Source organism: Amblyomma americanum, chromosome 6 (genome assembly GCF_052857255.1).
Source record: "Amblyomma americanum isolate KBUSLIRL-KWMA chromosome 6, ASM5285725v1, whole genome shotgun sequence".
NCBI lineage: Eukaryota > Metazoa > Arthropoda > Arachnida > Ixodida > Ixodidae > Amblyomma > Amblyomma americanum.
In genome coordinates, this window is record NC_135502.1 from 176,118,236 (window position 1) to 176,140,929 (window position 22,694).

Here is a 22,694-nt window from a genome sequence, read left to right on the forward strand (position 1 = left end):
AGGGAAATTGTTGCAGAGTACGTTGCGCAGTGGTATATCTTATGTGGATCCCCTCTTCTTGAGGCAGTACTGCTCTGTTGAGCTCAACTATCATGATCTATCATCTGAGCTGAGGCACCTGGTTTATGGGCTCTTAAAAAAAAAATTAAAAAAAATTAACTGTGTAAGGGCATTATTGTTGCCATTGATGCCTCTCACAAGCTTATCTGGGCAAAGCTTTCCACCAAGCATTGGGACTTTGTCCCAAACTCTTTTGAGTCATCTCTCATTGTTATGCTCTTGCTTGGCGAAGTTATTCAAGGCTGCTTCGAGATAATTTGCCTGATAGTCACTTGTGTCCACAGTGGCGAATGACCATGCCTTGTCTGACAGAGCTGTTGGCCCGTTGTCGTGCAGGGATTCAACTAGTTCACTTCTTGCCTTGATGCAGTTTATGGCCTCACAGATGCCCACATCTTTTTTTTTTTTTATAAACTCTGCCAGCAATAGTGTGAGAATGCCTATAGTCGTTGCAGTTGTTACCATAATTTATTTTCGGGCACTTTCTTAATGTATCTAAAATTGCAGCTGAAGGTGCACATCCAGGGATAAATGGCCACATCTGGCATGGCGTAGTTTTTCAGTAAAGTTCAAATCGAGGCATCCCCAAAAGCTTCCGTACAATCAGAAAAGTATTAGACCATGTGTAGTGCCTGCTCTTATTCCGGGACCAGAAGCCAGAAGGCAATGTGCAAGCCATCTTGAGGTGACTGCAGTAGGCCCTTAAAACTTTGAATAGACTTCCAAGATGTTTCCTGAATTGGTGCTATGCAAGGGATGTCACTTTCTGGAATTCCTGCATACAGCATAGTTGTAGAAAAAGTTGGAACTGGACGGGCATGCGTGGAGACTTGTTTCTTTTTACCAGTTCAGCGGGCTCTTGATGTAGCTGCATGTATTGAGCGTTTTTTATTTCCCACCGTAAAGTGCCAGTGTAAGTGCGTTTCTCAGAAAACTGTTTGGCTGCTAGCTAGCGCGAGGAAAGGTTGTGCAGAAGGCTCGAACACAAGGCAGGACATGAGAGGACAAGCACAGGTCCCATGTCCTGCTGAACATGCAACCTTTCCACTTGCAAATGCTCCGACTAGACCAACATACTGTTCTGCTAGCCTGTCCCTAGGTAGGAGAAGCTCAAGCGAGTTGGTTGTTCATGATAACGGTGGTCGCAGCATGAACACGAGAACTGGACAACGCTGGGTGTGTCCGGTTCTTGTGTCTGTGCTGTCTTTTTTGCACTGTTTCATGTTTCATGAAAAGCTCGAGTGCGAGAAACATTCAGTGGAAGATGGTGGAACCCTGCAGGGCTGCTTCCCGAGGACTTTGTACCGTACCTGGATTACAAGGAGAAGCAGCAGCAGTGGCAGTGGATCGGGGCTGGTCGGGATTCGGACATCCAGACGCAGGCGCTCTGCCAGCACTGGCTGCAGGGCCGGGAGCCCATGGACGCCCTGGAGGCGTCGCAAGGCTCCCCGCCACCGCCCAAGTCCACCACCGACTGGACCGTGCGCCCCACCACTGACCATGAGCGTACCCAGTACCGCTCACAGGTTGGTAGCATCCAGGAGCCTCTACTGCATTGCTCTTATAATGCAAACAGCTCTTAAAAAAAAATAATAAACTGCGCGCGGTTAGTACTACACCTGTGTAACGCAAGATTCAGCAACAGCTGTTTTTCAGTTTTAGCATTGTCGTAGGGTAAATGTGCTAACTACGATAACTATGATCATATGGCAAATACGGCTGGCAAACACAGCAATGGTAGCAGTGGCATCAGGTTACAATATTGGCAGTACAAGCCATGCGGCTGTGCTAAGATTGTTTTTTAACAATGCTAAATGCAGCCAATTTCCCTCAAGAGGAAAGTGTACAACAGCATAATCTTACCGGTACTCACCTACTCACCTACGGGGCAGAAACGTGGAGGCTAACGAAAAGAGTTCAGCTTAAGTTAAGGACCACGCAGCGAGCCATGGAAAGAAAAATGATAGGTGTAACATTAAGAGATCGGAAGCGGGCAGTGTGGGTGAGGGAACAAACACGGGTTAATGACATCCTAGTAGAAATCAAGAGAAAGAAATGGGCTTGGGCAGGGCACGTAATGCGAAGGCAAGATAACCGCTGGTCCTTAAGGGTAACGGAGTGGATTCCAAGTGAAGGCAAGTGTAGCAGGGGGCGGCAGAAGGTTAGGTGGGCGGATGAGATTAAGAAGTTTGCAGGCAAAGGGTGGATTCAGCTGGCAAAGAATAGGGTTAATTGGAGAGACATGGGAGAGGCCTTTGCCCTGCAGTGGGTGTAGTAAGGTTGATGATGATGATGATGAAATGCGGCTTGCGCTTTGCCATCACATGGCGCCCTCTGTGCACAAGCACTAGTTCATGCCGCAGCACACAGAAGACGCCACAGATCTGTACTATGGCAAGGTGCACTCCTCTCTACCCATCATTTGTCCATGTTACGCCAATGACACTGCAGAACAGGGATATACTGACTGTAGCGTAAGTCAGAGAAAATCTAAAAAAATTCCCTTGGCCCACCTGCCCGCTCGCGAGCTCGAAAAATTTGCACAAAGGTGGCATTTGGCGGTCAGTTTTGTTTTATTTTACGTTTGGGTGGAGTACGTGCTTGATTCGGTCAAAATTAAGGGGAAATGTTCATCGTCTGTGGTGACGGTGAACCAAAACTGCGAGCTTTCGCAGTAATGATGCCAGAAGCACCATCATGCCCCCCCCAGACGAACGAGCATTCTACCGTGCAGGGGGGCTGCTGATAAACTCGTGGGAGAAACGCAAGGCGCAGGGAGTGGGGCAGTTGCATGCAGCAGTGTTTTCCGTGCTCAATTTTGATAAAATAACCAAGTAAACATTTTCAAACCAACCGCGCAGCCGCTTTCTCCCCCTTGCGTTTCGCCGTAGCCTCAATGGTACAGTGCTCGTTCCTTCGGCGAGCACAGATGGTGCTAACGGTAGGATTGCTGTGTAAGCTTGCCATTTCGGTCTGCCTTCACCGCAGACGCTGAAGATTTTCGATTAATTCTGACCGAATCAGGCAAGTACCCCACCTAAATGTAGTATAAAACAAAACTGACCACCAAATGCAACCTCTGTGCGATTTGAGCCCGAACAAACAAACGTACAATTGGACTGAGCGAATATTTTTTCGATTTTCTCCGATTTAGGCAACAGTCGGTATGCCCTTAATGCCTGCCACTATAAAGCAGGACAACAGAGGAGGTGTCAGATGACTGCACTGTCCAAACACTAAACAATTTATTGCTACAGTCTTGGCAGCATATGTACAGAGATTCTGTATTTGGCTGCCAGCTGGACCTTAAAAACACTCCTCTCCGGAAACTTTTTGCCTACTTAAGTGCAAGCATCACTCGCGAAGTAATATATTATGATCTATGTTCTTTGAGAAGCGAATTATTGTCGGCACTTTCCTGGATTTTCCGAAATCGATAAAAAATTTACAGCTTTTGCAGAGGCGAGCCGAGCTGCAGGTCTTATATGCTGCGCCATCTGCTTATGACTGAGCAACCGACATCCTGGGCTCAACGTCTCTTCTCTTTGGTTGAATGCAACAGCATATGGTAATGGGTATAAATACGTATGTTAACAGGTAGTCGATCAATGCGGCGACAAGCACACCATCCACGTGCACGTCGATCAAGTTCCATATGGTGCAGAAAGTCAAAGGAGGATTTTCGGGCCGGGTCGTGAGAGCAGCATCACCTCCAGATGCTGCAGCCATCAGTTTTCCGAATGAGGTCGGGCATATGAAGCATGGGATAATGGGCAGTGAGGTCGGGGCGATAGAGAGCGTTGGGGTGACAACGAGTGGTTGATGAGAGGGGTCTGGCCGTCGAGGCTCGAGAAGTGCGGTTCAGACAGCTGAGAAGAGCGGCGTAAATACAGTAGAATCTCGGGGATACGAACCTCATGGGGTCGCGGGAAAATTCGTATCATCACAAATTTTGTATCATCCAAACGAACAAAATTAAGTTTTAAAGTTATACCGGCTTTTTCTCCCTACCCTCCCTATCACAATGGTAGAAAATAAAGGTTTTGTTATAAAATTCATATGCAGAGGCACAGAAAATGCATACACGCTGATCTGTTTACGCGGCTGATGGGATTTATTCACGGCCGTGTGGCCACGCTATCGCGATTTTGACGATCTGAGGGGCCGCGCACGGCCGCTCACTGCTGGCGGTGCGTACCGCGAGATCAGCGATCGCGATTTCAGTGATGTGAGGGGGCCGTGCACCGCTGCTCACTGTTCGCGGTGCATACTGTGAGATCAGCGGTCGCGATTTCAGTGATGCTAGGGGGCCGTGCACCGCTGCTCACTATTCGCGGTGCGTACTGTGAGATCAGCGATCGCGATTTTGGCGATGTGAGGCGGGCCGCTCACCGCGGCTCACTGCTCGCGGTGCGTACTGTGAGATGAGCGATCGCGATTTCGGCGATGTGAGAGCCGCGCACCTCCGCTCACTGCTCGCGATGCGTATGTGAGATCAGCGATCGCGATTGCGGCGATGTGAGGGCCGTGCTCAGTGCTCAGGACTGCGATCGTGGCTCACGTGTTCATATCATACAATGTGGTGCAGGAGAGTTCGGAACATCCGGAATTCCGCACGTTGTGCACAATTCTCTCCTGCCGGGGAATTTTACGAATTCGTATCAACCATGTTCATATCACCGAGATTCTACTGTACAGAGAGTCCGGGTGCCAGTGGTAGGTTGACGTTGGATGGCTTTGGCATTGTCGAGAAATGTGGCCAACTCGAGAACTGTTGAAACAGATGGGCCTATAATGAGGTGTCCTTCATTCATCTGGGTTGCGGCGGCAGCGAGGATAGTATGGAGGCCAACGGTTGAGGACCGGGGAAACGCTGTTGTCATCTGCGGAACTGATTGAGCACACTGGTTTCAGACCAGATTTGCAAATTTTTGCTGGACGACTTCTTGAATAAGGGAGACCGAAGTTGTCTGTTCGGGTGCAAGAGGTAGAAAACCGGCAGGCGACATTGCCTCCAGTTCGCGACGTACAATCCGTGTCAGGCTCTCAGATGTTGGAGTGGTGCACGGTGGGGCCAGATCATGGAGGAATACCATTTACGAGGTGAAACTTCGTCAGTGCGAGCAAGCGCAGGCGACCAGATAAGGTCACAATTGTATGCGCCGACGGGGCCGTATGCAGTGGCGGCGCCATGCGGCGCGTCATAGAAGCTGCAGCAAAAAAGAAAATGCAGCACCCGGACAGGCAGCTCCGGCGCGTGCTCCGGCAGCGCGCACTCAAAGCATACGACAAGCAGATGAAACGGGTGTTTGCTTCAGTGGGCACGCCCTGACGTTGTATTTCTGTGCCCTTAAGTCAAACAGCAACAGTTCTTGTCGGTGTCTGTTCGAGGGCCGTAATACTAACAGCGCTGCTACGCGCAGTGCGGTCTCCTTCGGAATTTGCTTGACTAAGATGGGGCGCAGGTGTTTTGTTCGAAATTGCAAAAGTGGTTACAAGTGTTGCAGGGAGAAGGTGAGCAAGGTGAGAAGTTGTTGCCGCTTGTTGCCTTCTTGGCTGACGTGTAGTCATAAACGCTGCGCCATACGACGCCCGCGTTCTCCTCCAGCAGATGAAACTTAGCGTGGTCACATACTCGACGAACGTGAAGGCATGTTTGCCTTCGACGAATGCCAGCAGCGCTTATACCCATCCAATCAAAGTCATTGCGTGGGTGTCAAACAAAAGCCCTGTGTACAACCAGAAGCTACAGATCATCTTATAGCGGTCATGGAAAAGAAGGCGTTTTATTTTTTACTGTGCTCAAATGGTTGAAGCGTAGCACCAGTTGCTCTTCGGGCTACCAGCGGTAAAGAAGCGCGCGAGAGTGCCGTCAATAAAAGTCAGGCGCGCGCGGCCGAACGGGAGCAACACGCTCGACCGGTTGCCTTGGCAACCGAAACGGCGGTAATTTCTTTCCAGGCCGCCAGGCGCTGCCAGCATAACAGTGGCTCCGCGGGCTTGTGACCTTTTCTGGTCGCCGCAAACAGCGGAGTTTCCACTCCTAAATCTTGCTCCATGGGCCGAGTCAATGCACGATACGTTGCACCTGTATTTGGCAGCCGCATGAACTGGTGGGTGATGCAGGGGCTCTTTGCTTGTTCGAAACAGCGGCATTCCTGAATGATCCCATCAACCATTGCACAGTTCTTATAAACGAGGAGGTTAAAGGCGTCATCCTCAATGCCTTTAAGGACGTGACCCACCTTGTCACTTTTGGACATCGTGCCAACGACTTTCAAGCACAGTGCTAACACATCCTGGATGTACGATATGTAAGACTCGGTGGACGTCTGTGCACGGCAGGCGAGCTCCTTTTCTGGCAGCAAGCTGTCGGCTGATCGGCTTACCGAACAGGTCGCGGAGCTTCTGCTGCCAGGTCTCCCAACTGGTGAGGTCGTCCTCATGCGTCTCGAAGCATACCCACGCTGTACCCTTCAGGTAAAAAATCACGTTGGCCAGCTTAAGGGTAGGATCCCATCGGTTATGTGTGCTGTCGCGCTCATACATCACGAGCCAGTCCTCCACGTCAACACCATCTGTTCCACAGAATGTGCCGGGATTGCGTGGATGCGCAATGATGACCGTGGGGGTGGCAGGCGCTGGTGCATCATTTCCTTCGAGTGGTATAGTGGGACAACTTGAAAGGAGTCTGCTGCAGAGTTCCGTCTTGGCTGTTGCGGCACCCAGCATCTCCACCAATAATGTAACGGGTAGAAATAATATGTATTTACAGAAGGGGATTAATATATACAGAAAGAGGAAGGAGAGGAGCTATAGAAGAAGGGCCAGCGCCCGAATACACTTCATCCTCCTCATCCACCACACACACAAGCACCATTCTTCGTTATCATCTTTGTCCAAGCCTACGGCTATAAGAATATAACCACTCTTGCCTTACACTCAGAACATGCTGGTTTGAACACACAAGCATTGCCCTTAACTGCAGGCACAAAACTGAAAGCTCTCGAAATCACCAGAGCCATGACCTACTGAACTAGGTCTTCATTGTAACAAACACACCGTTGAAAGCAGGGGCCACTGAAAAAATGGTGGAAATACAGGTGATGATTTGTGATTTATTAGTGTGTGCAGTGCTCTTGCAGTCATATTTTCACTGTATGGTTTTTAGTAAGGGAAGCCATGACTCTTTGTTGCGGCATTAATTTCTATGAGCAGACAAAATGTGTCTTCGAAGCAACCATGCCCTCACCCATCCACTGAGCCTGGATGTCCGTAACCTCGCTGTCTGGCAGATGGTGCAGCCGGTCAAATCTGCTGTTCAGCTTGCCTCTTCAAAACCTTTACTCATTGCCAAGAGCAGTTTTTGACTGATTCCAGGAAATCCAAACAAGTGACAGTGTTAAATTACTCCTCAGAGGACTTAGACCATAATACCGTATTTACTCATGTAATTTGTACACATGTAATTTGTACCAGTTTTCTGGTGTTCGCTAACACTGGTGATACTATCCCTCAAAAAGCCTGTTTTTGAAAATTTTTGAAAGGGTTCGCTGAAACAGCTGGTATAAAGAGACAGCCAAAACCAAGTGAGTGCAGTATATATAAAGACACACAAAAAAAACCGATTGTCTCTTTTTGTAAGGTTGTTAAGGGGTACATGGCTTTTAGCAAAATTTTTTTATTTCTTAATGTATAATCATGAAATTTTTTGAGTGTATTAGAAATAATTTTATGACCACTCTCACAATATTTCAGTGTTTTATCTCCACAGAATTGCTTTCTAATATATATTTTTCTTGTGGGTATTGTGGAAAGGCTACAAAGATAGAAATAAGAAAATCAGGCAGCTAGCTGGTTCAGCATTCATGGCATTCCTACTGCTGTGCCATAGGTCAAGACATTCTTAGCTTTTTTTTTTTAATTTGCTTCTGAATTTTTGCGATTCAGTGTCGGTTGACATAGCTAGAGTGAGAAGAAAATTTCATGCAAGTAATTTAAAAATTACTAATTTGAAGAAGAAAGAGTATCTTGACCTGCAGCATGGTCCTAGATAGATGAAGAGAGGAGGGAAAGGCAGGGATTTTTAACCATAAAGGCTTCCGGTTGGCTACCCTGGATTGGGAAAGGGAATGAGGGGATTAAAAAGGGAAGAGAGAAGGAACGGGAAACACAGTCACTATCTGTCAATCAAGGCAGTCATTCGTAAAAAACAAAACAGTGCCTCGTATGCCTTGATGGCAGTCAACTGTTGTGGACACGGGCCGGGCCGAGGGTCTTGTCCTCTGTGAAAGGGCAAGGATCAAGGCGATCCAGAGCACAGCGCAGCTTACATCTTTCATTCACAAAGACAGGGCGCTCACACAGGAGATGACTGAATGTCCCTTCGCAGACACAGTTTACACAAGAAGGGCTGTCGGCAATCGCGATCCGAAAAGCATATTGATTTGTGAAGGCAACACTGAGCCATAGACGGCACAGTTATGTTGCTTCGCGACGCGCTATGTCACATGGAAGATGGAGGCGCAGTCCGGGGTCTAATGCCCTGAGGCGACGGTTGCAGAACTCTCCCGTGTTCCACGCTGAAAATGTGAGCGCCACCCTCAAAGAACGAAGCCCACACGCTGTGCCAGCTCTCGTTACTGGGATATTGACTGGGATCCCGTCATTGTAGGCAGAACAGGTAGCTTCGTCTGCCTGGTGATTTCCATTAATACCACAGTGTCCTAGGAGCCAGTGGAAAGCTACGTCATGACCTTTCAATGTGGTGTCGTGGTACAGCTTGCGGATTTCTGCAACGAGTTGTTCGTGTGACCCATGGCATAGTGCAGCTTGCAGGCCACGAAGGGCTGCTTTAGAGTCAGTGAAAACTGTCCAGTCATGTGGAGATTCCTGACTGATGAACTGAACTGCAGCCCGTAGGAGTATGGTCCTAGTAGTGCAACAAAACAGGTGGGGTCAAATTAGGTGAGTATATCTGGGCAGATAACTGCGAGGGTGAGCATTTGCCCGCAATGCGCAGCTGCCGCGCTTCATGAAGCAATTTTTTTGCAGTATTTTTTAGTTGATATCAGCTGTGAAACTGTGGGACCCCAATGGTAAAAAAACGAGGCATACATGCGGATACAACGATTATCAAAAAAATCAATTTCATGGCCATTTTTGGGGATTTAAAAGTGGCATCCCCTCTTAACGCAGTCCTCTGTTGTTTGTTTGCTGTTTCCTGCCTGTTTCTCCTCCTTACTTCACTGTGCTTTGGTAGAACACAGGTTTTTTTATGCCCATACAAGTGTTCTGATCATCTGTGCAGGAGTGCATACGCTATCAAAACCCACACCGGGCATTCACATTCCGGGTGCACGGCTACGAGGCAGTTGTTGGCCCGGTGAAGGGGGTCTACGGCAAGGAGAGTGGCGTCAACAAAGCCCGCGAGCACTCATTGCTCGTCTCAGACCGGCCGCCCTTCGTCACCATTCTCTCGCTTGGTGAGCTGCCCAGCAGAAACTGCCTTGTCTGCCAGGATAGTTCCACTCTTCATTGTGGCTGTTCTAACGCAAGGTACTTGCGCTAATATAATGCAAACTTTTTCTTCACATAATGGGCTGTGGAATGTACCTCGCGTTATGTTGGCAAACAAGGTACAAATATAATGTGAATATTTTTCTTACTGTTCCAAAAGTTGCTACAGCTGTACCCCTTTGTAACAGACAAGTACTGAAGAGGAGATTTTGTCTGTTATGAAAAAGGTCTTTTATAAGCAAGGTTTCATGTTTTCATTATTACTGGTCTCTCGCTGTGTTTACGTTACTGCCGAGTGACTAGGAGTTCCACAAAAGAAGTCTGTGTCCTTTTACACAAGCTCATTAGCTGCAAAGATAGCTGTTTGCTTTCATTCATTTGTCAAGACACCATGTGCTTTCTGTTGCACTGCAGCCTCACCTGTTTAGTAGCTTTTTTGCACTTAACCCTCGATAATTTGAAGTCTTCGAAACAAGATAAATATTTCGAGTCAAATGGAGTTCTCAGATAAGCAAAGTACAGTTAAACCTGGCTGTAACGAACCTCCATATGTAGCGAAACCCTCGATGTTACAAAGTTTTTTAATTCCCCAACGCCAGCCCCATTGAAGCACTTGTATTTGAGACCTCCGTATAACGAACGTGCAGCGGTGATTGACCTCGATATAACGAACTTGCTAAGCCGGCCATCTGCTAGCTTGTGCTGCATTAATAAATTTGGGAGAAAAGTTTCATGACAATAAAGCACGAACTGACATGAGAAAAAATGCCAGAGATCGCAACGAGCGACAGCAGTTGCCTCAGCGCATTGTGCTCCTGCACCACCATTGGCGGATCTCTGTTGCTTTCGCTTTTGGAACGCCATACCACGCGGCACTACAACAGTTCATGCTCAGAAGCAGCGAAAAATGAAAGGGCACAAGCAGTGCGCGCCCTTCGCCGCCGTCCGGTACATAGCTTGCGTGATTCCAGCACTGATAGCTCTTGCGCGTCAGGACTCTGGAGCGGGGACGGCGGAGAGCGCCAGCGACGCAAGGTGAAGAGTCCGTTTCCTGGGGCAACAGCGGCAGGCAAACTGAGAGAGGGGAAGAAGCATGTGCCTCCGCGGCCGGTCTACGGCTGCGGCGTGCTCTCCTTTAGCTCGATTCGTGCCCCGCCTCTCCCACTCTCTCCACCTCACTCGTAGCGGTGTCGGTGGCGTTGCGCGAGCCTCAGCGGAGGTGGCGACGGTTGCTGCGGCAGTCACACTATCAGCGCAATCACGGAAGGTTTCTCCTTGTTTGTGAATTCGAGTAAAGGGGTTTTCTGTAAATATTTTCATGGTGATTTCACCTACATTTATTTCTGATTTTGGTTTCTGTTCTGCATTGTCCTTTCAGGCCTTCTTACAAAAACTGCATGTAACGAAAACCTGCGCACAACGGAAAATCCTGGACATTTTTCAGCTTCGTTATATTCATGTTTAACTGTACAGAATTTTTTTTTAGTGGTTGATTGGAGGCATCCTTCTTCCTGCATTTCCCCTCAGGTTAGTACAAGTGTTATTGCTTTGGGAAATGGACTTGTCTTTACCTATGCAAGGCCGAAACTACAGAAATTTGAAAAAAGTTAATTTATTTTGATATTGTTACGTCCAGGGGTTTATTCAGGCCACGACGGGTGACTGAAACCAGCTGAGTACCCTTGCCGAGCACGAGACGCAACCACCTCTTCTCCTCCTCTTCCGCATAGTTAGCGATGCTGACCAAGATGCCGATCAGATAGAATAGGCATCGCCTCTTCATGGGTGTCACACTACCCTCTACACAGCTGACGCCCGCAGGGCGAGTTAAAAAGCACCGTGTGAATGGTAGGGCTTCAGTCGGGCAACGTGAGCCACTTCAGTTAATGCAGAACGACAGCCGCTTGCCGTGAGACGCGCTATGCGGTAATTGAGCTCGCTCATTTGATCAGTAATAACATAGGGTCTATTGTAGTGGCACAGCAGCTTCTGGGACAATCTCCGCTTTCTAACAGGCTGCCACAACGTGACCAAATCACCAGGGCTGTACGGGACATGACGGCGATGGGAATCGTAGCGCGCTTTGGACCGATCTTGGGAGGTGTGGATGCGAAGGTTGGCAAGGCGCCGGGCCTCTTAGGTGAGACAAAGTGTCTCGGCGATGGAGGGATCTTCATGAGACTCGGCAGAAAATGGTAGTATGGTGTCCAGGGTATAGCGTGGGGGGCGAGCATATACAGTAAAACCTCGATAATTCGAGCTCGGTTAATTCGAAATCCCAGATAATCCGAAGGTTTTCTGTGGTCCCGTATTTTCCAATGTAAATTTGGCCGGATAATTCGCACAGGCGGCCTGCACCAGCCCGGTTAATTCGAAAATTTGAGGTGCTATGTGGCAATGCCTGATCCATGTTTCGCCGAAAACCCGGCGAAACAATGGCCCTACAGAGCCGTGAGGCAAAGCCACATAGCAATAGCGGTGGTTTATAGACGAAGCGCCCCAGTCGGAGCACCCTCAGCACAAAAATCGGTCCACAGTGCGCCCTGCGGACCGCCGAAACGCGTGCCTGCAGAGGAAAAGATATGTTTCACTGCAATGCGGCGGGCATATCCGTTTTTGTCACATGATCTCGTTCTCACTCCATCCCACGGCATGCTTCATCCTCTCTTCGCAAAGCGTCAGCGGGAGCACGTGTTCCGTACCGCGACCGCTCTTCCCCTGTGCCTCCGACGCTGCAAGTACTGCCACCACCACCTTGCAGGTCTGCCTGCGCCATTTCTTTGTGTTGTGAGTGGTGGTTAGGGGTCAGCTACTGTGTCGTTGGTTTTTTTGGGGGCTGTGCAGAAGTGCTAGCTTTGTGACCGTACCAGTGAATGAAATGCCGAAGTACAAGACTTTAATGCTGCAGCAGAAGTTCTGCTTGATCCAAGAAGCAGGCAAGAGCGCTTGTTCCAAGACTGAGTTGGCTAAAAGCATGGCGTGCCCCTCTTGACGTCCACAATACTGAGCAACAAGTCGAAGATACTAGAGGCCTATGGCAAGATATATTCTTCGAAGCGGTCACGAGTGCAGGCTCCCGCGTATGAAGATATGGAATCTGCTCTGCATCGCTGGCTGCAGAAAGCAAATGCAGCCCACCCTCTCGTCAGTGGAACAATACTGCGGGAGAAGCCCAACGACCTAGCTCTACAACTTGGGCACGGAGAGTTTTAAAGGTGGGCTTGGTGGCTGTGCCATGGCAAAGACCACTAATCCGCTCTTCCTGACAATGCAGGTGCTTGTCACGATCATCGTCGCATTTCTGCCTGGCCTGACGACTGCGCAGTCGGGTTCGTCATCCCTACCGATTTATCTTGGCTGCGGCGGATTTGGGGCTGGCTGCGTCAACGTCACCGCTGCCGTCGACATGCCGCCACGGATCTGCCCAACCCTCGCTGCCTCCTGGATCGCCCCATCACAGTCGACATCATCATCTTCAACTATAAAACCGCTGCATCCGTCAACGACACTTCGTGGGCTTGATGGCTGTGCCATGGCAAAGACCACTAATCCGCTCTTCCTGACAATGCAGGTGCTTGTCACGATCATCGTCGCATTTCTGCCTGGCCTGACGACTGCGCAGTCGGGTTCGTCATCCCTACCGATTTATCTTGGCTGCGGCGGATTTGGGGCTGGCTGCGTCAACGTCACCGCTGCCGTCGACACGCCGCCACGGATCTGCCCAACCCTCGCTGCCTCCTGGATCGCCCCATCACAGTCGACATCATCATCTTCAACTATAAAACCGCTGCATCCGTCAACGACACTTCGTGGGCTTGGTGGCTGTGCCATGGCAAAGACCACTAATCCGCTCTTCCTGACAATGCAGGTTGGTGAACAATACAGCCTGTTCGCTAAGAAAACTAGTAACTACTTCTTAGTGCAGCTACCAAGCCCACAGTGTCTGAGTGCTATCGCTGCCGATTTTGCCCGTTCTCTTCTGTTGTTGTTATCCGGTGATATTGAAACTAACCCCGATCCTGATTCTGTCGCCATTCTTGCCGAGCTGCAAAAAATTTCAGCCAGTCAATCTCAACTCATCGCTGATGTGGGTGAACTAAAAAACCAACTACTAACGACAAACCAAACCATCTCCAATCTGAACGAAAGAATGACTGATCTCGAGAACCACTACCATACCCTAAAAACCTTACAAACAAACCTTGATACTGTCCAAACTAACGCCGCCCAGACAGCCAGCTTAGTCTCTGCACTAGAAACACGCCTAGACGACGCCGAAAATCGATCACGGCGGAATAATCTAATATTTTATGGCCTTGAAGACACTAATGTGGCCGAAACATATGCTGAGGCTGAAGAAATCATCATTCGTCACTGCCAGGATCGCCTTAACATATCAATCGACTCTAAAGAAATAGAACGCGCACATCGCCTTGGACGCCACTCTGACGACCGCTGCCGCCCAATAATAACCAAATTCACGTCCTACAAAACTAAAGACAATATTCTCTCAAATGCCCGGAAACTAAAGAACACATCCTATAGCATCGGCGAAGACTTCTCTCGTTCCGTCCAAACCGCGCGTAGCCACCTTGTAGCATTCGCCAAAGCCAAAAAAGCTAAATTTTCACTTCGCTACAAGACATTGCACATTGGTGCTAAGCGTTACATGTACGATATCTCATCGCAGATGGTTAAAGAGATACCATAGCGGTCACCTCCCCCAAATGTAATCAATACCCGTCCCCGCACTTTACCAAGCAATCATCTTTCGTTCTCTGTAACCTACACTAATATTCGCAGTCTTATGCCGAAACGAGAACGCGTGTCTAGCTTAGTCATATCATCTAACAGCAGTATGCTGTTACTAACTGAAACCTGGCTTACTAATGATATCACTGATGCTGAAGTTATTGCCGATTTGCCGAATTTTTCTGTTTATCGGAAGGACCGCACAGATTCTCGAGGGGGTGGCGTGCTGATCGCTGCTGGACCAGAATTATCTTGTTCACCCATCCGTCTCCCATCTAACTTAGAGATACTGTGGCTTTTGTGCCGTACTTCACCGCATTCAGTCATAATCGGCGTGTGTTATAGGCCTCCGCATCCTAGCCCAAACTTTTCTCGTGAACTTAACAATATGCTAAACCAGCTCATGATATCTTATCCGAACGCGCATATTCTTCTGTTTGGTGATTTTAATTATCCAGGAATAAACTGGCTCAACCGTTCTCATTCACAGCCAATCAGTGCAGAATCAAGGGATTTTCTAGATGTTTGTTTGAACTTTAATCTTTACCAACTAGTAACCAGCCCAACACGTACCGCAGGCGATTCGAGCAACATTTTAGACTTAATACTAAGCTCTCATCCTGACAGTTTGTCATCCATTACATACTTAGAGCCCCTTAGCGACCATAAAGTCATTCAAGCCGATTTTTCCTTCCGCACCGAGCGCCACGAAACACAAAAGAAAACATTCACCCTGTATGACAAGGGTAACTACAATGCCATTAATCATGAACTCTTCGAAGCCGGTTATAACCAGAGATCTGTTAACGAGAATTGGCTAATATTTAAAAATAAACTTCATGAACTAACACAAAAATTTATCCCTAGAATAACTTTTCGTGAAAATCGCTCTAAACCCTGGTTTTCTAAGACACTAAAAAGACTGGAGAATAAAAAGAAGCGGCTTTTTCGCGCTGCCAAATTTAAAAGTAATTCCGAAGCGTGGGAGAAATACTTTTCAGCCGAAAAAGAATACTTGACTTCCGTCACCAACGCTAAACACTCATTTTTTAACAGCGACCTACCGCGCATGCTATGTGATAACCCCAAAAAATTTTGGCGGGTTATCAATCCCGCACCATCACACTCAGTCACTCTCACTCATGCATCCGGTATTCAAGCCTCCGACACAGAATTCGCTAACATCTTCAATACGGCGTTCTCGTCAATTTTCACCCAGGAGCGTAACCTGCCTCCAAGAATACCTCCTACTAATGCCACCTCACCGATGGACGCAATAACTTTTTCTTCAACTGGCATCTCGTCTTTAATCGAGAAAATGAAACTTTCCTCGTCAGCCGGCATCGACGAGATAAACACTAAACTACTAAAAAACACAAAATGTATCAGTGCAGTGTATCTTGAATTATTGTTTTCGCAATCACTCTCTACAGGTCTCATTCCGGAAAACTGGAAAGTTGGGAAGGTCGTTCCACTCTACAAATCAGGTGACAAAAATTCCCCTCTGAACTACCGTCCTATTTCTTTAACTAGCGTCCCCTGCAAGATCATGGAACATGTCATATACTCTCAGGTAATGGACTTCTTAGACGCTAACAATTTCTTCCATCCATCCCAGCACGGTTTCCGCAAGGGGTATTCACAACCACAACACAACACAACTAGCCATGTTCCTCAACGACTTACATACTAACCTGGACGCTAACCTTCAAGTTGACGCCATCTTTCTGGATTACGCTAAAGCATTTGATAAAGTTCCACATCAACGTTTAATACAAAAACTTTCTATTCTAAACATTCATCCTAACGTGCTAAACTGGATCAAGGCCTTCTTAAGAAATCGCTTTCAGTCAGTCATTGTAAATAACCAGTCTTCCAACCCTCTCCCTGTAACATCCGGCGTCCCACAAGGCTCTGTTCTTGCACCCCTATTGTTTTAATATATATTAATGATCTCCCTCAATACGTATCCTGCCAAATTCGAATGTTCGCTGACGACTGCGTAATTTACCGCCAAGTAACAAACATAACTGATCATGAAGCCCTCCAGCAGGACCTTAACCAAATTGAACAGTGGTGCGCAGATTGGCTTATGACCCTCAACCCTAGCAAATGCAAGCTTCTTTCCATCACCCGTCGCAAAAAGACTCATGCCTTCCAATACAAAGTCGCTAACGAGTCCGTAGAATCTATATCATATTTCAAATACTTAGGCGTCACATTATCTAATGACCTAACATGGAATGCACATGTTACTAACGTGATATCATCGGCTAACAAAACTCTGGGATTTCTTAAACGTCACCTTCGCCTCACCTCACATCACGTGAAATTGCTCGCCTACAAGTCACTCATTAGACCTAAACTTGAATATGCATCCGCCATATGGGACCCGCATCATATTAACCTCGTAAACGATCTAGAAGCCGTTCAAAACCGCGCTACAAGGTTCATTCATTCTTCTTACTCCTACGACGTCAGTGTTTCAGCCTTAAAAACCAAATCAGCACTATCGCCTCTTTCCGTTCGTCGTCGCATAGCCACGCTATCACTGTACCACAAGTTCTTTTACTCATCACTTAACCGTGCCCCTTACATCACGCCAGCATCATACATTTCTCATCGCACTAGCCACACGCTTCAAGTTTTTCGCCCACGTGCCCGAACTGTTACTTTTTCAGCCTCCTTCTTCCCACGTGCAGCTAAAGATTGGAACGGCCTTCCCCAGCATATCGTCGACATCACCTGTCCTTCATCATTTGCAAGCAATCTAAACAACATTTTTTGTTCATGATCACCAGTGGCATTGTTTTGTGCCTTTTCTGCTAATCCCACCCCTTATGTAATACCCCGCGAGGGGTCTTTAAGGTAATAAAATGAAATGAAATGAAATTTGACATTTCTGACCGTCTGTGGTGAAAGTGGCAGCACTAACGAGAGTGTTGTCAAGGATTGGAAGAAGCACACTTTGGCGCCGTTGCTTAGAGAGTACGGTGCAGACGACGTTTACATCCTTGATGAAGCTGCACTTTTTTATGAGATACTGCCAACAAAAACATTCGTAGTGAAGAACACCGCAATCAAGGGTAGAAAACAGGCCAAGGACAGGATTGCTGTGCTGTTCAGCACGAACATGTGCGGCAAACACAAGCTGCCGCTACTTGTTGTCGGGAAGACGGGGAAGCCTCGCTGCTTCAGAAATGCGCGGCTGCCGCCAAAGGATAAACTCGTCTACAGGCACAATAAGAAAGCCTGGGTGACAGGTGCAATATTTGAAGAGTGCGTGCGGCAACTTGACCGCAAGTTCACGGCCACAAGGCATGCCCTATTTGTCGTCGACAACTGCCCGACACATAGCGACATCCCACACCTCCAGGCCATCAGGATGGTATTTTTACCTCCAAACACCACTTCGATCTCACAGCCGATGGACCAAGGCGTCGTTCACCACATAAGAAAGATTTATCGGCACCACCTGCTCAAGCGCATGCTCCTTTGCTACGACAATGGCAAGAAGTACTCCATCGACCTTCTTGGAGCCATATTCCTCATGGTGTACGCTTGGAAACGAGTGGAGCCCACATTGATCAGGCGGTGTTTTGAACCTGCTGGTTTTTCCAGTAAAGGAATTTTGATGCCAATGCAGACTACCCATGTACGCTTGACAAAGAAGGAGCAGAGTATTGCGACCGCATGAGTGCACTCTGCACAGAGGAGGGTGAGTACAACGCAGTAGGCTTCGCTGAGTATCTGAACTTTGAGAGTGATGAGCAGACAGGCTACTGCTGTTGCGAACATGCACGATGATAGCGACAACGACACCGACGAGCCTCTCCGAGCACCTGCTATAAGTGAAGTTATCGGATCGCTGAACGTTATCCGCAGTTTTGTTGAGTGCCACGGTGGAAGTTCTCAAATGTATCACCTAGTTGACCAACTCGAGAACATGACCTTCGGAGCCGCAAACTAGCGGACGCGGCAAACCAGCATCTCTGAGCGGGCAGGCTGACTGACGTCCTGTATGAAATTTCAACTGTCGCTAAGAAATCTGTAGCAACTTTTTTCCCCGCATAATGAACTCTTCGCCCAAATTGATGCCAACTTTCCTGGAAAGAAAATGGGTTCATTGCATGAGTGAACACAGCATATTTTAACATAGTTCATGCGTTCTATGAAATAGATTATGTCAGTGTGTCTTTGTTTAGAGCATAACATCTGTGAAGCGTGTTCAGCACATTATACTCTCATTATGCGAATGGCCTGTGATGCCATGATTAGAGCACCTTAGCGTATTGTATTCCATCCCAACTTTTGCTTTGTCCAAAGTGTGCTGTGACTGCTTTCTTCTGTCTCACAAATGCATAGAGGCCACATTGTGTCCTGTTAGGATGTCCACATGACAAAATCTGTGCAGACACCTGTGGTTTGTGGCTTGTGCAGTTCGGGACGCAGCTGCTCGGCTTCCCAATGGCGAGGGCACGCGTGCTGACATCTGTGAGCTGCTCAAGGACTCTCAGTACCTGGCCGTGGCCAGTGACCAACAGGTGGGGTGTTGAGCACAGAGTGTCCGGCAATGGCATGCATTTATTTATTTATTTATTTATTTATTTATTTATTTATTTATTTATTGCAAGTACCTACAGCGCCCATGAGGCATTATTGTAGGGGGGATATAGTTACATACAATAACACATGCAAAGAAGATTTTGGGATCGAACCTTGCATGATTTTGGGAACGATTTTGCATGAGACATTGCAAAGAGGGTTGGTAGCATGTGGAAGCGCTCCATTTACTTGATGCGTTTGGGTAAGCATAAGCTTCTGCTCTTCTGTTGTCACGCTTTGGCTGTGATGCACTGCACAGTTCCAACACACCTGGCTCCCACTCTGGCAACCTTTGTTCCACTGCCATTCCGCCCTGTTGGTCTTTCTCTGTGCCAGCCCATACCTAGCGCCCTCTTGTGTTTAATCTTGCAACTGCAAGGTATATATATAGTGCCCTCCCGTGGAACTGCCCACAACTAGGTTTGTTGTAACAGATGCCTTTCCCGCAACACTGTGACCTGGACTCCAGATGGTGGCAGCAGTAGTTGATGACTCTTGTGGGGATTTTGTACATGCTGTTATAGATCTGCCAGTTCATGGATCTGTGCTGAAAGTTCTCAATTGTTGATTTTAATTAACATCCAAGTGTCGCCACGGTGGATCGGAACATTTGCAAGGCTAATCCCGCCAGTAGCTAAGAACCACGTCAACTGTCAAGCTCAACCTCAGCCACACGGCAGAACATCCGTTTAGTTCCCAGGCAGTGTTGCCATGTATAGTTTTTTCTGCACCACATCATCTTCACCTCTCAGCTTTCTGGCTTCAGTACGGAGCCGTGTCCAGTGACAATGCTTGTTGTTTGGCTGACCAATGGCCTGTTGCTGCACCATGAGAACTCCTCTTGCAAGTGGGCCTTTTTGGTGTTGGAAAGGTGTGGCAGCCATGCCGACTGTTTTTCTGTGAGAAAAAGACAGTCACCTTCCCGAATTTGTGGCTCAGAAGTTTGCAAGTGTAATTTGCAGTGCTGGCACAAACTGTCAGTATGATGAAAAGAAGGAAATAATAGAATGCGAGTCAAGTTTTCAAATGTTTCTTATTGCACACCGAGACTGGCGAGGTGTTGAAGTGGCAGTTTGACACGTTTCCTGATGCAGCAAGACCTCGTTTGTGGATTTTCTTTAAAAATGTGGGATAACAAGTGTAATACATTTAAACCTCGGTTTAGCAGAGTCGGTAAAATCGGCACTTTATTTCTTAAGACTGAAATTTCATAATCTCCTAGCATGCTAACAATCTACCAAAGACGCACTGCAGATAAATCATGGGAAAAGCCTTTATTTGCGGTGAAAGTGCTCCTTTACTTCTGCCCTTTCTTTGCTAACAGCAATGGCATTACGCATGTCTTGCTTAATGTTTTGAGTTCGCGAGCTGCCTCAGCGTGTCTATCACGTCAACCACCTCGTGGGTAACAGGTACGATGCACTCGTCTTGAGTTTTGGTTTTACTGTCATCATCATTCTCTTGTAAGTGTCCCGAGCACACCGCCGACACGACGCGTTACAACGCTGCCACCGCTGCGACCTCATGGTCGGCGGCCTCGCGGCAGGTCACGCTGCGTCTGCCCCCTCCCCTTACTTTTTCTACATTGGCGAGAGCGAGAAGTATCCTCCAATCACCAACCATTGAAATCAAATCAGGCCCCCCCCCGCTCCTCGTGTTTTCCGCTGTAAGCGGAAGTGTGTGTCTTTTTGCGCACAAGTGCATCATCTCAGTGAGAAGTGAGGCTGGCAGGTGTGAAGCGCATGACAGGGTTCACAGCTGACGGGTGTGCCAGCGGCACTGACCATTCCAGTCCTCTTGCCAAGCTTTGAGCATCTGTAAATGCGATAAACGCAGCGTGTTGCTTTCAAACACAAGCAGCGTGTCGCATTTGGCGCCGATTTTTGGCGAGATAGCGAGAGCCGTGGGCTGGCCTGGCAGGCTGCCCAGATGCTCGTGCCAGCCTCTCCCATACTACGCCAGATGGCATGGCCGGCGGTGCGCTCACCACTATGATTACTATGATCGGGGTCATATTTGCGCCTGCCTATGCGCTCTGTGTGTGAAAGCTCGGGGGCCCCCATATTACATACGCTCTCCGATGCGCACTTCGGCATGCATTCCGCTCAACCACTAGCGCCCGCGATACAATTTTTATGCAGATTCGTTTTCAGCCAGCAATGAAATTTTATTACAAATAAAGTGCACCAAATTGACTTTATTATATTGAGGCTAAAAATATGTGGTGTTCTATGGACGCGAAGTTATGAAAACTGGAATACTTCCTTACATTGAAGCTTGTTACATTGAGGTTTAACTGTATCTGGGGAAAATGTGTCGTCATCGAAAACCACTAAGATTTGTTTTAAAACGTGACTCGATGACCTACTAGGCCATTTATGGACACTTTCACATTCGTTAAAGAACCCGCCACGGTGGCTCAGTGGTTAAGGCACTCGGCTACTGAGCCAGAGGACCTAGGTTCTGTACCGGCTGCAGTGGCCACCTTTCGATGGAGGCAAAACGCCACAGAAAGGAGCCCGAGTGCTGTGGGATGCCGGTGCACGTTAGGGAACGCCAGGTGGACATAATCCACTATGGTGTCCCTCATAGCCCGTGTGTCACTTTGGGAAGTTAAACTTCACAATTCACATCCTCTAAAGGCTGGTCACTCCTTGTTGCTGCAAGATCAGGAGAGCTTTTCTGGTAGGTGTAGACTTGTGTCTGTATATGCGTTGCCGTTAGCACACAAGGAACTTCGCAACCTACACGGTTTTGTGGTGGCAAGGTCTTCCTCTAGATTGTCACCATCCTTGCTTTCGGATGGAACCATAGAACACAGTGCACTCAATGAGACACTTTTATTGTGCACAGTTTCGAGCATACCTCGGCGTTTATATAACTGCAAATCTGAACTGGCCTCGTCACATCGAGCATGCTAATCACATGCTACGCTACTTACATCGAAATTTTTGTGCTATTCCTTCTTCCTTGAAACTGTTGCTATACAAAATACTAATGCACTGGGAACTGGAGTATGCTACGCTGGTATAAGTAAAGCCCCTGAATGTGCCAAAAGCAACGACAAGCTTTGAACTTTGCCACTTTCCCACTCCCCTGGCGCGCCCCAGGAGAGCTGATGCTCCCATTGGCCGAACCACCGCGGTCACGTGTTTACGCGCACATTTTTGCTCTGTAGCAGACAGCGGCACCATTCCTGGGTATGCTTCGTTTTGTTTTTGTGCGACGGAGTTTTGGTAAGAAAGGTTTTGCCAGTATTGACGGCATTTACATGTTGCGATGATGCTGAGCTTGTGTTGTGCTTATGGGTGCAGCAGCCGAGGAGACAGTGGCAAAATACTTGTCGTTATTCTATCCGGGAAAAACAATGTGGCTCGCCAAATGGTTTCGCTGCACATTATAGGCTGGGAAAACTTGAGGAATTCGCTGGATCTACGCCTTTTTGAGCTAGGTGACTGTTCTTCACTACTCATTTGTGTTTCTTTGGAAAATGTGGCATGAAGCACAAGCAACTGCAGTCTTTGTTCACAGTGGTTGCAGTCGCTCTCGTTTGTGCTACTGTAACCATGCGTCTTGTTGCCCCACCGATCGCGCTGCTGACACTGCAGGTCAGGCATTGATGTTATGGGCATCGTCTGGCATATTCGTTTGGTTGTAGTTGGGCTCGTTCATGGCTCGTCTTGAAAGTTGCGCTTCATGTTGTTTGAGCCCTGCCATTCACACTGCCCGCTGTGCAGGTCTAGCTGTGATGTTGTGCA

The 22,694-nt window shown here is 48.0% G+C and overlaps 1 protein-coding gene across 3 annotated transcripts in view; it reads left to right on the forward strand.

Moving 5' to 3' along the window:
* The window catches only part of LOC144094191 (nuclear factor related to kappa-B-binding protein), a 156,365-nt gene that overhangs the window by 88,821 nt on the left and 44,850 nt on the right, over positions 1 to 22,694 (forward strand). For all 3 annotated transcript variants that reach the window (XM_077628116.1, XM_077628117.1, XM_077628118.1), the window contains 3 exons: positions 1,342 to 1,586; positions 9,371 to 9,545; positions 18,772 to 18,875. In XM_077628116.1, the coding sequence (XP_077484242.1) occupies positions 1,342 to 1,586; positions 9,371 to 9,545; positions 18,772 to 18,875 (524 nt within the window). The remainder of the gene's footprint in view (positions 1 to 1,341; positions 1,587 to 9,370; positions 9,546 to 18,771; positions 18,876 to 22,694) is intronic.